Below are 17332 nucleotides of genomic sequence, written 5' to 3'. Positions count from 1 at the left end.
GCTAACTGGAGTACAAAAAGGGCATACCAGCAGGCACAAGGAAGGTGGAAGGCCTGGGGAAAGGAGGTGCCCTCAACAGACCAGGAGGATACAATTTGTAAATATGTAGGCTCTTGAGTTGCAGGCATGGGTAAGCTTTGGGAAAGGAAGAAAAGAAAGGGGAATTTAGATCAGAAAGCTTTAGGTTGGAGGATTAGGTTGAGGAAGGATTAGGGTGGGATGGTAGAGAGGTGTTTGGAAGGAATACAGAAGTTTGGCATGTGTTTGAAGGCTCAGGGATAACAAGGGTATAAGGAAAAGAGTAGTTCAGAACTCTGTGTTAGGATGCTTTGAGTATACTGGGAAGTACTAGATTTTGAATTTCTGAGATGGCAGGAATTAAGAGCTTCCAATGGGAAAAAACCCCTTTAGTTAAAGGATATAGGACATAGGCTACAGAGGTCAGTAAAATTTAGTTACTAAAAGGCATCCTCAGCCCTCCTCTGACAAAAACACTAATTTGGGATTCACACACACCCCATTTCTTCTGATTTCCTATATCACATCCCCTTTTTCATTTGGAAGTGTGCTTATAACAGTATGGAAGATTTACAAATTAAATCCCCTGTAGCCTCAATGTTAGAGGAAGGAAGATGCATGAATGCAAGAACAGGCTGTAAGCCCCTCACAAAAACTTCAGAAAGCATTATTACAGAACATCACTGGAAGGTGTCAGAGCTTTGTATGCCACCATTCTTGCAGTAAACACACTAGAAATTTTTGTTTTGATATCTATAGCAATATCATACACAGCATAGTCACAGGTGTACTATGGACAGTTTCTCAGTACATCATTTTAACAGAAATGTATGTATAAAGATTTTTAACATATTAAAGCAAACTACATTTTGGACTTGCAGATTAAAAATAAAAACATCTTTTAAAGGTATCCTTGTTGTCAAAGAATATTGGAAAAGAGGGAGGCAATGGTTCACTCATGGGGAGGAGGTCTATGAGATTGGAACTCTGAGAGCATCGTAACAAATAAACTATACTGAGATGATTGAGAAAGTAGTGCTCAGCATCGTATTTTCTCACACATATTTATTTGTATTAAAATTCAAATTTAATTTTAAATAATTTGTGATCCTATCATATCTTATTTTACCAGATATCAGATTTTGGCTTTAATGACTAAATGGAATATTTATAGAAACACAACCTTTCACACAAATATGCAAGTATTTGTGAACTTTGGAAATCTAACAATCAACTTGAAGTTTACTTTCTATTGACTGGCAATTTTACAGTCGGTCCCATCAGCTGCACAAGGTACATGATACTATCTCATCCTTGACTGAATGATGTTCTTAGCAAACAGGGGCCTGTAGACTGTACATATTTTTCAAGTAAGAAATGTAATGTTTGTGTTGTGTCACCTGTGTAACTATGTAAGTGACAACAAAGGGGTTGTAAATTGTGAATCCAATTCTTCCCTTTCTTGCATTTTTGTACCTGTTCTGTTCGAGTTACATCTGGTTTGCACATGAGAAGATTAGTGTGCACAGCAGTAAGGATTTGGGTCCTGTATATATTTTATTGGCAATTTTTTTTTTTCAGTTCACAATTCAAATAACTATCAGGTAAGGAATTATTGGCTGAAGAATTTCATGAATGGTTTCAGCTAAAGCATAGGAAACTCAGTCATTAGATCAGAATTTCCTGAATGCATATTAACCTGCAATTACTTGGTCTTTTTACGCACTGCTGGAACAGTGATTTGAAAAATAGTGGTAGTATAATTTTTCAGGTGGGTGTTCTGTGAGTTATGTAATACATAGGATCTTTGTCTAGCCACAAACCTCCCGTAATTAGGAGTGAGAAAATACTGCAGGGTTTATTTCCCTCATACTTCAAAAATATAGGATGTCTGCCAGGGAACTGATGTAAAATACATGCATCATTTAATCCCCCAATCTAAAATCTGTGTGCGTGTGTTTTGTCTTACTTTTCTTTTTTTCTGTTTGTTTCCCTTTTGCCTCCAACCTCGTCTAAAATACTCAGTTCTTTTCCAGGTCATTTCCTTTTCTTTGTTCAATGTTGTGGCTCCTCTCCCCCCTTTTCATTTTCTACTGCTCATGCATGTGCTGTCAACTTTAGTATATTGTGCCCTTCAGTTCTTCTCTTTCCTCTGTTTTCCTCTCCTCCCTCTTCTCCCATTCTTAGCCTTTTATTCCGAATTACTTCTCATGGCCTCTGTAGTCCCTCCTGCTACTTTTATTTAGAGATGCACAGTATTTAAGAACACGGGGTCATTACATCATGAAGTATACATACATACAATTAAATATTTTGCATGCCTATCTAGTTATAATTTGCTTAAAGCATTTCTTTCAGAAGGATGTCTTGTCTTGATCTGAGAACATTAAAAGCAGGATACCTTTGCCTTTCCGTGGTGGTTTCTTCTTGTAGTTAATCACCCTCATTTTTAAAAATTTATACCTTATTTTCATTTGGTATATGCCTGGCTGAAACCTTGTTCTATAGTTTCTTATTATATCTTTCCTCGCTAAGCTAAAGACCCCATGGATATCTGATACAACACCTGTATTTCAGTACTTGGATATTATATTTAAGTGGCTTCTTAAGTATTGTTTTTGATAAGCAAAAAATTGAGATCTGTAAGGCCACTGAATCATTTCTGATGCTTTTCTACTCCCTCTCTGTGATTTCATCATTCTTTGGTGAAGAATAATTCTAGAACTCTAGTTAGCCTTCCAGTATTGGTCTCATTGATGCAGCATGGTTGTGGTTCTTGTTGTGGCCAGATTAGTTTTTCAAACAATTTGGATGAATTTTACCACAGTGGTATCTAATTTGAATTAGAAAAGAAAATGTACTGTGGGCCTTATACAATTGAAATCCAGGAGTATATGAAAAGTAAATCATGGGCTATAGCTTGTCTGTGGACTATCAGTCCCCTATGCTGTCTTACAGTGTAGGTGCTTTTGACTGCATTAGAAAATTAGTTGTTCAAATGGCCCACTAGTAGAACATATTTCTGTTCTGCAAGTATCATCAGTCTTCTATAGGAGGGAAAAGCAATACAGAAAAGATAGGAGACTTGATCAAGGATGTAAAAAGCCGTCACTGTCAAGATTAGTGTCAGAACAGTTCCTAAATGACTCTACTGTTGCTGATATTGATCTATTCCTCTTCATTGTGAGACATCACAGCTGTTCTTAATTTTAAAGATAGCCAGTGTTGTGTTGATTGCAAAGCTCTTAATACAATAAAGCTCTTAGAGCTTTGTTTTAGTGGTAAAATCTTGACTTATCTAATACTGGACGTTGGGCCAGATGAAAATACCTGCCCTGAGATTGCTGTTCTATGCAATTTGGTATGCAGAGGAGGCAAGAAGAGGGTGTATACATATTAAATGAGATCCATATCTTCTCTCTTCTTCTTCAAACCATTTCTTCATCAAAATCATTAAGCCCAAGACATAAGCAAGAGTAAAAGCTCAGGAAGGGAAATATCATTCCTCTTAGTCACAGTCAGGCACTGTTTAGAAAAAGAGTCAAACTATCATCACCATCGTGACCTAGAATTTAAAAATGCCTGAAAGGCATCTGCAACAAATGTGAGCTTCCTCTGAAGGATGAATGGCTGGTTTGGTGTTTTCTGTCAGCCTCTTAAACCCTCTCCACCTGTGAGTGGACATTGTTCTGCTTGGGCATGCACAGTTAAACCTTAATACACTGTCAGTGCAAGTCACTTTGTGCAAGTGGCAGTAGTAATGAGTGGAGTTTCACAATAGGATGTAGTTAGCACAGAGAATAGTCCTTGTAGGACAAAAAATAATCTTGATCTAAATTAAGGCTGCAGTCTGCAAGAGGGACAGACAGTCAACAATTATCAAAGATACGGAGCTCTGAATTCATTATACCAATTGACTCTGTCTTTTTCTACCTCGTAGAATGCAATTCCATATACAGACACCCAAGTGAACTATGTGAGATAGTTTTCAGGAGCTTTTATAAGGAAAAAATAACTGTAGACCAGATACAGTCCAGCTGTGACAGCACACAATTCCGTATTTACTCATTTTCCATACTAAAAAGCAAACATTAGCCAATGTGGAATTTTGTATTAATGTGAGTATGCCACTTCCAGTGCGCGCCCTAACTTGTTGAAGGCACTCTCATATCCTGATTTCATGGTGATTTAATCTAGATTCACTTCGTGCTAGCCAATATCAGAATCTGGCTGTATACATCTGTTTTCTAACACACATTCTCTGGAACCATTTACTAGAGGAGCACCAGATGATAAAGAATATATCCTTGGCAAAGCATGTAAACTGGGGGAGGAAATTAAACAGTCTGAGTCTGATCCCATAGAAGACTTTATCCTCCAATGGAAACAGCATTTGGTTGTTGTGAGGATTAGCAAATGCGTGCTTGTAAAAAAAAAATAAAAGCATCTATAAAGAGGTAGCTTCAGCTGAGTTACTTCCAATTTATGAAAATATATGTAACAATAGGACTAAATCTGGTGAAACTGCATTGGTCAGAACTTATCTAACAAACTCTCTGTGTCATATGTGCTTGATCTATGATTTATTCCTTAGAGCAGTCCATGGGATTGTATTTTATACTGGGCAGGTATTGTTTGAGAAATAGAATTCTTTTTACAGTTCTCAGACTCAAAAATGGAAATAGATCATTTACCTGTGTTACTTTTTTTTTTTTTTTGTTTCTGGCTTCAGCTAAGGAGTTACTAATGCAATGAGGAACCATATTTCAGGTATGGATATTACTACATTACTCATCTGTTGCAAGCCTTGTACATCAACTTTTTATGTTAAACCAAACCAAGATTAATTTAAAATTTCTTTTACCTTTGCACCGCTGTACTAATACACATAATGTATTTTATTTATCAACATTTTCTGTATTAGAATTACTGATACTTTGGACTAGAACATGATCAAGTAAACTCAAGACCAATAAAAATAGCTTTTACAGAAATTAAGTCTTCATCTGCTATTGCCCTACATGTATGAAGAAAAAAAGCACAAAAGAATAATATTCAAAAGCATCTTAGTTGTTGTTCTATCAAAAAGTTTATGTATCTTCCTGAGCACTTTTAGCAGAGGCAATAATTTTCAAGGTATCAATGTCAAACTATCAAATCAAGCTTCCAATGTGTTTTTCAATAAGACTCAGTTATAAAAGTTATCAAAATAAACACTGTAATTATAGTCTATAGGCAGTGAGTTGAAAAAATTATTTTTAAGCCTGAAGTTTATGATCCTGTTCAAATATAAAACAAACATGAGGTCATATGAAAAAAAGAAGTCTGAATACTGAGACAAATCCCAATAAAGTTTTGTCTGTAAAGGAAATTGAAATAATTCTAAAGCTTTTAAATACCTTTAAAAAAAAAACTGTAAAGTTAATTAGTCCAATGGCTTCATATTATACTTTGAGCTACAGATGTGGTGCTTTGTTATAGCCATGACGTAAAAAAATAGAATGTAAGTTACGTCTATACTATAGTCAGACCATACTGAGCGCTCTCAGTTTTAGGAAAACTGCAAGAGCAAGAACAGCGTCTGCCAAAAGAGTTAAAATATACTGTACCTGTCCACACTAAGGGCACAGAGATTAAGGACTGTGATTCCCACCGATGCCTTCTGTATAAAGGGAAGGAATTTGCAAAGAAACTGTCCAAATTCAGAATCTCCAAAAGGCCACTTCTGAGCAAGGAGCTAAAGAGAAGATATAAAATAATCAGAATACTTAAACAGTAACTTGGCAAGTATGTAACATTTGTAATTATTTCTTGTCTTAGACACAGCCATTGTAAACTTGAATTCTCCATACCTCAAGCATATCCTTAGTACTGAGTGAATCTGGGAAGTAACTGCTACTATAGAAACACAGAGAGTGAAAGTTTTAAACTTAGGTGTTGACCTTGTACTGTTATAATAGTAACGTGCATCATTAAAAGATTTTTTATTATTGTGCTTCAGCCACCAGTAGTGAATAACGAAAATCTAACTCAACCCTGTCATAAATGGTTGCAATTACCATGTCCCAGAACCAAGCAGTCAAAGCGTAACTCACAGTTCATAATGAAATACCTCAGAGCCAAATTCTCATGCTGCACGCAAGTAGATTCTTGTCATTATAAATGTACCACAGTGTAACTCATGACAATATTCACTGCCAGATTCTTAAGTGTGTGGAGAAAATATTGTACGTACATAATTTGTTCCATATTATGTTTTAAATGACTACCATCATACATATATGTGGGCTGTACTACAAGGCAACAGAAAAGCATCCATTTGGAAAGACATGAATGAGTAGCTGTAACTGTTAAAACTTTGAACAAGTATACATACAAAACACAGGCTACAAAATTATTCAGGATAGTCAAATCTACAACTCATTGCAGAGTCACAGCACTCCGTTCACTGGGTGCCTGGCAGCAAAACGGCAGATTACATTCAATGTAAGTAAATGTAATAAGTGAAAAATTATTAAGTCCATACAAAGTACTGAGCTCTAATTTAGCTGATTCCACTCAGGAAGGGGATCTTACAGCCACCATGAATAGTTTTTTAAAAAAATTAAATCACTAAACCTTCCCACTCTTGCATTATCACTTTTTTTAATCTTATTCCCTAAGTCTCTGCTACTGAGCCTTTGTCAGGGGTAGGATAATGAATAAGAGGTAAAGACGAGTTCTTTGTGTGATATAGCCCAGAAGTTCTTGTGCTCTTATCAACTTCTATTAGAGTGGTTGTGTAATAGAAAGCATTAGATTTGAAATAAAAATATGAAGTGCTTGAGCCGGTTATGTAACTTTGTCAACATCCTAGTGGATGTTGTATCCCCTATATAAATAGGGGGCACATTTTTAAAGGTAGTAATAATAATTGTCTTACTGGATAATTAACTGATTATTACTACTGTGCAGTCATTGAGTTTATATTAAGCCTTACTGAACAAAGGCTAGAATGCAGAATATTTTGGTGGTACCATCTAAATTTGGAGATGTTTTTATTTTCTTCAGAGGAAGACAGCAAATGATATACTATGGAGTAACAATTATAAGCCAAACCCAAGCTTCTGAAAGCTTCTAAAACCTAATTTTACTGAATGTTTGAAGATAGTCAGGTCCAGACCTGAGACTGTTTTATGGAACTAAAATAGATTTAAAATTCACAACAGTTTTATTTTCAAGTGCATGAGATGGAGATAAGCTGGTGGCATAACAAACATTTCCAGTATATACAGCATGTGTGATGTGCCACAGTCTAGCTGTCCCTGGGCAAGAGCGCAAAATGGAAAAGAGAGAACAAGGAAACATACTTTCATCTGCACAAATGTGCAAGGACTGATGCCATTGCAGTCTGCATGCAAACATTAGTTGTGTTCTTTCAATGATAAACACAACCTATGAGTCATATATTTTTAACATTTTTACAGTTAAAACTGAAGAAAGATTATACTGTTTGGAATATGATTAAATCAACAGAAATTTGAGCTGTTGTTTTCAGAGTTTACTTTCTTGCAGACCTGTTCTGTCAGGACAGCTTCACACTTGGGCAGACTCCTTTGCTTAGTCAGTTCACGTTTTGAGAGTTATCTTTGCAACCACAAGGACTAGACATTTTTTTCAGTAGAAACTTTGGCCCTGGAACATACTCCTCTAGTAAATGTGGGTGAATTCTATCTGAAGAATTAGAAAAACTTTTTTTTTTTTCCTGAGGTGTAGTATTCAAAGTAAACATTTTATTTCTATTTAAATTACCATTACATTGAAACATACTAATAATCACTACCTTTAACAATATAAATGTAAACTATGGGGACTTAAAATTCACATCGATCTTTATCTCAGTTAAGGTAGGAGTTACCTTTCTGTTTTTTCACAGCATGCGTTTTTCAGAGCACTTTGCTGTAGAGTACAGGATGTTTATCACTGAATGCCAGATTTGTAGGAATTAATCTTCTCTTTACAGTCAGTCCTGATCTGGCTTTTTTACATCCCTCTTTTTTAGCGTTCGTCACAATGCTAAATTACTTGTGCTTTTTTTTCTCCAAATAGTACATCAAAAATGCTGGAAGCAGCGATCTACTACATGCTGCCTATGTCTCTCTAGGACCATATTCATAGTGTCATTTGATTACTTGTATTTCAAGACAGATTTTAGCAACTCATAACTTTCAGCCAGCCACCTGGGTGTTAATACTATGAAGCAAACTTATGTGTATAACTGCTTATTAAATAAGAAAGGAGTTATCTGTTAGGCATTATATATTTTACTGGATTATTTTTTCTCTTCAGATGAATATTAAAATGAGGTTTCTCAACATAAGTTGTAGGGTCAGTCCAAGTTTGTCTACTCCCTATTTCTTGAGAGTGATAGAATATCATATAAATGTGGTTCCATTTGCTCTCGTTCTGCTCCTACATGTTGCTGTGTGTTTTCTGGCATATTGAGAACTCTTGCCTTCTTCAAGGAGAGCTGAGTATCTTACCACCAAGACCACAGCAGAGAAAATGTGAGCACCTCTGCAATGGTATTCCAGTTTAGGACAATCATACTTGATGAAAGCAAATCCCCCTTGTGCCAAGAAGGCTAGGGAATGGATCACTAGGACTGGTGATTTAACTATTGTTAGTACCTTCAAGTGACAAAGGTAATGAGATTATACCTGCAAGCTGTTGATTAGCTCCTCTGATTTTATCTGTATTTATAGACTGAATGAAATACACTGAAGACTCCAGCAGAATTATTTTCTAAATAGATTTGCACTATTATAACAGATGTTTGCAGGGCATATTTTTGCCTTTTGCCTAGAATTCTTGCATGAGGCTTTAGTTTATGTCAGGGCTGCAGAAGAAATGTTGGAAAAATAGGGGCGATCTGAATCCATGGTAATTCTCCAACCAGTTGTAGTCATGTGGAATTTCAGCTCCACTCTTGTCTGGGTTTGGGTAAAACCAGAATAATTTTCAGGCACCACTGGCTGAAGGTTGAATTCTAAATGGTACTGCCAGGGAAAAGAGGTCCTAGCAGACTTTAGTCAATCCCTTGTGCCAACCAAAGCCCCAAAACTGATTTATCACTATAGATGACACTTTAAAAGGCAACTGAAAGACAGCCTTTTATTCATTTATGTGCACTGACTGTGGCTGAAGCATACACCCAGCAACAGAAATGAACAAGCACCTTGTAGTGACTGTGAAACTGTTACTACAAAGGCAAATATTAGCTTCAAAAAGAAAAGTGTTGTACTTGAAAAAGGTTCACTAACTCATTACTCCTCACAGGGAAGCTTTATCATGGTTCCAGCATGTATATATCTTCCCCACACCCCAGGAAGCTCTCCCTTTTTAAGATTAAAAGTATTTTATTCCTTTTGTTTATGCTTTTCCACTAATTGAAGTAACATCAGTACCAAATCATTAGACATTCTTTCCCAGTTGATTTTAATCAAAATCACTGGCATCAGAATTAAGTAATTTGATTTTTAAGATGAACTTTGCAATCATTTCCGTGGGTATACTCCATTATCATTCCATATCAGCTATCCATTCATTACTTCCCCTTGGATCAGGTGCCAGTTTTTTCTTCTGTAGATATTTTTAATTAGCAAATCTAGTCCTGTCTTTGGTTTTACTAATTTTATATCAAAACAAGTCCATTGCCCTCTGTTCTGCCGTAGCAGAGTACAGAAACTTCAGAGGGAAATAACACATTTACTTTGTGTAAAAAAATGGGCCCAGGAATTTAATTGAATTAGTCCTGATTTACTTAGGTACAATATAAGAATTGGGACTGCTAGCTATGCTCTTCAGTCCTTTTGGATGTTTTAATATCCAAACAAAACAAGAATAAAATTTTAGCAGATTACATTTTCTCTCAAGGCACAAGGATAGGAGGAATCAGGCTGATTATGCCAACTTGCACCCCTGTTCTCCATGAGTTGGTGAAATGGGTTGTGCTTCTGCAAACCCACTCACAAAATCTCTGAGGTTTCAAAATAAGACACATGGCAAAGGAAATGCACTTTTACCCCTTGTGCCGTTTGCAACTTAGGAATATTTCATACAGTTCAACTGTGGTGCAATTCCTGAGCAAGAGAAGAGTGTAGTCAACAGCATATTTTTACGCTGAAATCAGAAACCAAGATTTCAAGGTTCTACCATCAGTCTTAAGAAACCTCAGCAGTGACCAGACAGCCACAGCTTCCTTGAGCATCCCCCCTTCTCTGCTGCTTTATATGGCCTCTCTGCCCTGACACTGCAGCTTGAAACAAACAAGACAGCAGCGCTGAGAACATTCCTTTGCAATGATTTTTAAATGTCACTCAGTTGATTTTATTCTACTGCTCCGTTGCTATTTTCTAACCTCCATTAGTATGCTAGCTGATGTACAAAACACAAAGTCCCACTGTGCATCCCAAGCAATTTATCTATAGTCTGAAAGAGAGAATGTTATAATCCAGCCACAGGAGTATTCACCAGTACATGCTTATGTACATCCACAGTGTTTATCTAATACCAGGCCGATACTGTGTGTTTACATGCAGATGATGACTCTGGAGCTCAGCTGAAAATAGATGGACAGGGTTAGGTGCTGGATATGAATCAGCTCTGCGCTGCTCTATAAAAACTGCTTCAGTTCAACAACTACATGTCAGGAGGTCCTCTATCTCTGCCACACGGCATTGGGGATGAAAGCAAAGGGATCAAACCTGCCCTTTCCTGCTCTGATCTCATCCTAGTGCTCTAGAGCCTTCCTCTTCCTATATCCACTTGGGACCATTGTTGTGCTGACCCACAAGATCAGTTTCCCAGAGACTGAACTGTGTTTCATACAAATAGTGCTTGCCCCTCATGCCGCCCGCATGCGGGATACTCTTGCGAGTTTCGTGTCATTTAAGTGTTCAGTGATACTTATGGAACAACTCTGGCACAACCCTGGCAGTCAGAGTTTCTGCTCTGTCTTCAGCAGGACAAACAGAAATAATTTCTTTATTCCGTGACTTCTGTTACACTTGTGCAGTAATGGAGAAAGGGAACAAACCAGGTTTCTGTTTGTACAAATAATGTCTAGCTGTATAAGTGACCAGCATCTCCTTACTATGGAGTAAGAGTTACAAAACCAGGATGATTTCCTTTCCTTGCAACATAGCCTAGAATGAAAGACAAGAGAAATCCCTCTGTTTTTGTCAGATAGCACACTTGGGCTTTTTTTTTAGTTGTTGTTTGTTAAGGCTAGTTTCCTCTAGGAGACATTGAGCTTTCTTGGTAAAGTTCTGTCTTAAATTGTGTTCTACAGTTCTGTATGCCCTTTTCTGCTTCAAGGCATGGGCCAAATATGGTACCTGGTGTTTTGGTTGGAATCCAGGTGAAACCTGACTGAATGCAGAAGTGTCCAAGGTCTATGCCATTGAGCTGACTGCATTAAGTGACAAAAGGTGATGATTCTGACTGAAGTGCTCCTCCTGTCTCTGATCTGTAAGACTGGATAGTTAGGAAGAAGGGTGGATTGAGTCTTCTGCTTGTGGTATTTTGATTGTGGTATTTTAATTCAGTGACTCAGCTGGGACCGACCCTTCTGTCCCCATGAAACTTCATAGGACAATTATTCACTGCATGTTCTCAAGCCTTTCTCTTCTTCCTCCAACCCATATATCCAGAAGAGAATTACATTGCAGGACAATCCTCATCCATTTCTTGCTTTGGACCCACAGACTGTTGCTCATCCCACATATGTAACTCACCTGTGCTCCACCACTTTGCTGGAAAGCGGGAGAGCTGTAAGGGTGAAGGAGAGAGAACACAGCCTGTCTCTAGGTATTCCTTCCCTTCCCACTGCTGGAGTGAAAAGCCTCAACTTTGAGGACCCGTAGAGGAAAAGTAAAGGAAAACAAAGAACAAGGCTAACCTTTGTAATGCAGGGCACAAGACCAATATCGAGTATATCATGGTGACATGATAGTTTGGGTTGCTGCTAACTTTGGTATCACCTGTTTTTTTCCTTATACTTAGATTCACAATACTGCCGTAGTAAAGGCAGCACACTGCATCTCTTCAGCAGTTCTTTGCAGGAAATACATTCCTAATTTTGCTACAACCAAGAATCATCTTTTTTCCACTTTGAATGGATAAAAGACTGTTTTGTTCTGGAAGGAAGAAAGGTTATGTGGGGATGCATAAGAACCATCAAAGACATTTTTTCCTCTGAATTGCCCTGCTACAGTTCTTTCTGCTGTTCTGCTTATCTTTGCCCAGAGTAAAGGTGGAGGTAGCAGAGGGTCTCATGCCATTTCATGAATGCCTATAGTTTTTTTTCTCCTGCTTAGGCAGCTACGGAAGGGAATGTATAGTTTTTACACAAGAGAAAATAGATTATACTTCAAGAGATCCTGAAAGGTAAGAAAACAAATGCCCTGTTTTTGAAGCAGAACATTTTGCCTCAACTAACTGGTAAAAAAGTAAATCCTAAGTTTTACATTCTTGTTAAAAAGTTTATTACAAAAATCTACTTAGCAGTAAAGCATTTCCTAACAACTCTGGACATCTCCCCTGTGGTATTTTTGCTGTTTACAAAGTAGGATTAGTTTCTTTTTTGTTGTTCTGTGTTGTTGGCTAACTTCACATCCTTTTAGGTAGACTGTTTCTCAAGCTGTGCTGCACTTCTTCAGGGATATAAGTTACAAGGTGTGCTTATGTGTGTGGTGATTTGTTGAAAAGAATTTTTTCAATTGCTGGGCAAAATACTGCTTTTGTTATTCTTCCAGCTGTGTTGTCTTTTGTGTGTTGCTAAAGAGAGTGACAGGGTTGCTAAGAAATTGCTAAGAACTGGTAAACCCTGGATATGCACAATCAAAACAATTCCTTGTTATCTGTAGAGTTTAGCTGATTGAAAAATAAAGAGAGCAAACATACTAAAATATCCTGTTAAACCTAGAGTCTCTAGGTACTGTACAGTACTACGAATCCACAAAACAGCAAGGCAGGCATGAGAGGGTGAAACTGAAGATGAAATTGAAACCAAAGATGTGCATTGAAGGCAACATATATCCCACCCCCAAAGCACAGCCATTAGTTAAAGGCAGAGTGGATCTTGAACTAAGACCTAGAATAGAAAATTTCTTCCTCAACTCCTACCTTGGTATGCACATTAAACCCTTTCTTGCTAGGAAGCTGTAGGCTGTAAACGGAGACAATAGATTCCTGACAGACTTCACTTCCCTGTTCCATTTTGGGTAACTTCTGCCTTCGGGTGTCAGCAATCAATTCCTGTGCTACCTCTAGGTTTCTTTTATGTACGATCACTACATGGAGACATACACTGAAATGTCTGTGTCACGTTCTGAGCAAGTTATGCGTATTTCTGCATCACACTGGGCTATCAACACATTGCTTCTTGGAATCACTGATAAGAATTCAGTGAAAGCCAGAATGCAGTTGTTAAACTGGTGGCCTCAGAATTTCCCACTGGTCTTGGTACTTCATTGAAAAATCTACACTGCACATATGACAAATTTTGCTTTTAAAAGGGAGTTTCTTTTCTAAGTATTCTTAACTTCATGTGTGCTGTGGGCTTGACCTTATATTCCTTTGGCATAAAATTATAACTACTGTGGATGTCACTTTCTCTATTAGCCTACGGGATCAGTCCCAATGTGTTTAATTATCATCCCTGCTTACGTATAATATTAATTCTGTCAGTAAAGGTAATCAGATATGACAAATAATTTGTGATTACGAAGGGATTGGTCTAACACTTACAGCATCTGCTCTGATGTTGAAAAACATCCATGACTAGAAATGCCTCAGCTAAAGTCTTCCTTTACTGAAGATGAAATGGCTGAAGATGTTTGCCTACTGACAGCTATTTTTTGTATTTAGACTCATAATGTTCTAGGTGGACTAGTCAGATTTAGATGCTGTTGCAACTAAGGTAAGCACAAATACCAATTTACTAAGAAAAAGCTTAGTTTATTTAAGGAAAACATCATCATCTTGAGCTGTTTGGGCAGTGGACACTCTTGCTTGTTTTCTGCATAGATGTCTTTCACTTTATACTGTTAAAATAATTAGGAAAATGTTTTTTATTCACATTTAAAGAAACAAGTTAAAAGCTGGCTAATTTGATTCATCTACTTTATAAACTAATGGTTTAAGGAGTTAAGCATATTAAGATGTAAGGCAATATAATTTATGTCAATCCTATGTAAGTCAGTTTTCAATAAATAGAACTCATTTAAACATTTTTCTCTAAATTGCATAAAAATGGAAGCAGAGACAGCTCAGGATTTCCCAATAAAGTAGTTAAAACTATGTTTAAATTTTATAGTTGTGTTTTAATTTTGCCATTCCAAAGGCAAGAGCCTTGGTCTAGAGCGTTTCTAGCTCCGTGAGCTCAGGAAAGAGCTATGGACAGCTTTTTCTGTTGAGAGCACCTGTTGCTCCTGCTGTTGCCCTGCTATACTTTAGCCAGTGACAGCAGCAGCAGCCATAAGCGTTTTTCAGAGCTTTAGCGCAACCAAGGCAATAGTGGTGCTATGGATATTCTGCTGCTGCCTAATGTACAGTTATAGCAAACTGTCTAGTTTCTTTATGGAAAGCAGGCCTCTAAAGAAGTTTTCATGCATTGTGTCCAAATTTAGCTTATTTGCTACAAATACACATGGCAGTGATGGGTAATGCAGGTGATGCAGCAGCTTTCAGCTATGTGCTACGCCATCTGATACTAGCAAAGGAGGTATGAAACCTGACTCTTCTTCAATGCCTTACCCCTACCTCTACAACAGCATAAAACATAAAAGTTGTATTTCCCAATCTTCTTTTCACTGCAAAGAAGTCGTTCTTACTGATTTGGAGGCTTTAGGCTTTGACATCTTGAAAGTCTGAGATGGGTATGTTTTGGGTAAAGAGGAAACTGGGACTAAGTGCTATAAACATATGATTGAAAATTAAATTGTCTCAGTTCAGTCTATTAAGGCTGGATTTATAACTGGCACCCTTTCTCTAAAACTCAATTTGTTACAATTTTTAATATTGATTTGATACTACAAGTGGATATACTAGCAGTAATTAAGTGTAATGGGGCTTTAATACATCCAGAATCGCTTCAAAGGAGACTACTGAATATTACTCACATGTCAATCCATTTAACAAATTGCTAAGGGGAATCCACTATATAATTACAGTAATTGGAGAAAGGGGGAATTTCTGAGCCTACTGTACTATGAAGAAAAGACAAAAATGTTAAACACCTGTGACCATATCTTTAGGTGGCATAAATGACATAGGTGGGTTTTTTTTCCAGCATCACATCTTTTTTAATTGCATAAATCCATAACAGAATGATGGACTCAATTCTCCTGGGACCTTACATTTTCAATTACAATAATCTTATAGCTCCACCTTGCTAAGGATTTGTAAAATCTATTTGAATATCAGTAACATTACCTACTTCTCTTTTGAAAGTAGTTTCAAAATAGTTAAGGCTACCTTATGTTTCAGGAAAGTGATTATACCTATTTGTGGTATTACATTATAATTACATAGTATTACACATTTTGTTCTATACGATGTGTCCATCTTCATACTGTACTATTGATTATTTTAATATGCAGATGCATGCTTGTTTACTCTAATTCTGATTTCAGAGCTGTTTTGTCTACTAATTTTGTACTAATACATTTTGTACTAATACATGGTTCAACATCAGGCTGACTCTGGAGGTAAAAGAAGCTTTAAAATAAAGTTCAGAACTAAGTGTATAAAATACTTTAAAATTTAAACTTTAAAACAAAAATAAAACCACTTTAATTTTTTTCCTTAAAAGACTATCACTTCTACTTTCAAATTGTGATATTTCCAGTGGCCACCCTTCATACTGTCATTCAACAAGAGGAGCTAAATAGTGCCACAGATTTTAGGATCCCTGGTGACACAAACAGGAATGCCATTTGACAAACTGTAAAATCAGCTCCTAATGTAAGCAAACATATTACTGAAAGGTTTATATGAAAAATGGACTATAGATAATAATAGAATTTCTTATCAGAAGGACTAGAGCTCCCTTATAAATGCTTTCCTGTATCAGAATACATGCAGCTAACCTTATGCAACAAGATGGTTATACATGGCAATTTTGAAGTAATTTATTTTGGAGGTTCAAGCACTCAAAAAATTACTAAAAACTAGAATTATGTTTGTAAATGCAATTTTAATTCTGCCTTCTTATTTATGGGAATTGGCATACATTGATGTCAAGGGGCTGCAGTTCCATTGCCAGCCTTTATTTATCAAATACTTCCCTGCAGTACAGAAATAAATTTTCACATGAGCTAAGCTAATTTCATTTGTATAGAGATATTCAGGACCACAGCTTAGCTCATCATATAAGATATAGCAAGGCAAGTGAACCTATAAAATGCCAAAGAAGTGTCAAAAATTAATAGAAAAAAATCTACTGCAAAGTAATAAAGAGAATGTAAAAAATATTGTTTGTTACTTTTAACTAAACTTCTAAAGAATTTTCAGAGGACCATCAAAAGGCAATTCTGAAAGGAAAAAATAATTCCAGATTTCCATTCCTCTTTGTGAAGAAGCAGCCAAGCTCTTGAAAGGTTAGAAAAAATTGTGGAATAAAAACACCTGTTCTTTCCCAAACTCAGCTCTGAAAAAAACACAAGTAATTTTTCCTTAAAATTTCTTATCAGAAATACCACGAGAAGTAAGAACATTGCCTTAGCAATTATCTGTAAAGACATCAGGATAATTTACCAGGGAAGAAACTGTAATGCATCATGGGAGATGCAGTCCAGGCTACGAGTCCAGTTCACTAAGGTTAAAGAAAACGTGCAGAACCCCAATCCCATGTCCCATTAGGCATCCACACATATAGAAGACAGGTGAATCTCAAATCAGGCAGAGGCCAATCTTTCTCGTCAACTTGTTAATCCAAAATAATCTGCAGATATCTGCTATCTTATAAAAAAATTGATTATTTAATTTTCCAGGTGAAATATTGAACAGCGGAAACTAGAATTTCCATTAAATCACATGCATTCTACTAACAGTATTTATCCTAGTTTCAAATTCATATTATATTAAAACCAGATAAGGTTAAAAGACTTATCAGTAACTTATATTACTGGAAGATTAGAGCCAGGTACTGTGTTTTACCCTAGAGAATATGCCTCTGCACGAGTGCAACGTATGCACATACACATATTTTTAATCCATTAATGAATTCAAATTTTTATGATCTTGTCCTATCAATACCTGCAATATAATG

General features: G+C 36.6%; 1 protein-coding gene across 1 annotated transcript in view; it reads right to left on the bottom strand.

Annotated features, from left to right (window-relative positions):
- Positions 1 to 17332, bottom strand: part of EDNRA (endothelin receptor type A) — a gene marked incomplete at both ends in the record, with an annotated part of 28162 nt that overhangs the window by 9203 nt on the left and 1627 nt on the right. Inside the window, one exon of the mRNA XM_081999486.1 lies at positions 5628 to 5755. Coding sequence (XP_081855612.1) covers positions 5628 to 5755 — 128 coding nt within the window. The remainder of the gene's footprint in view (positions 1 to 5627; positions 5756 to 17332) is intronic.

Source organism: Phaethon aethereus (assembly GCF_964289735.1).
Source record: "Phaethon aethereus genome assembly, chromosome: 4".
NCBI lineage: Eukaryota > Metazoa > Chordata > Aves > Phaethontiformes > Phaethontidae > Phaethon > Phaethon aethereus.
This window is presented reverse-complemented; position numbering and strand designations above follow the sequence as displayed.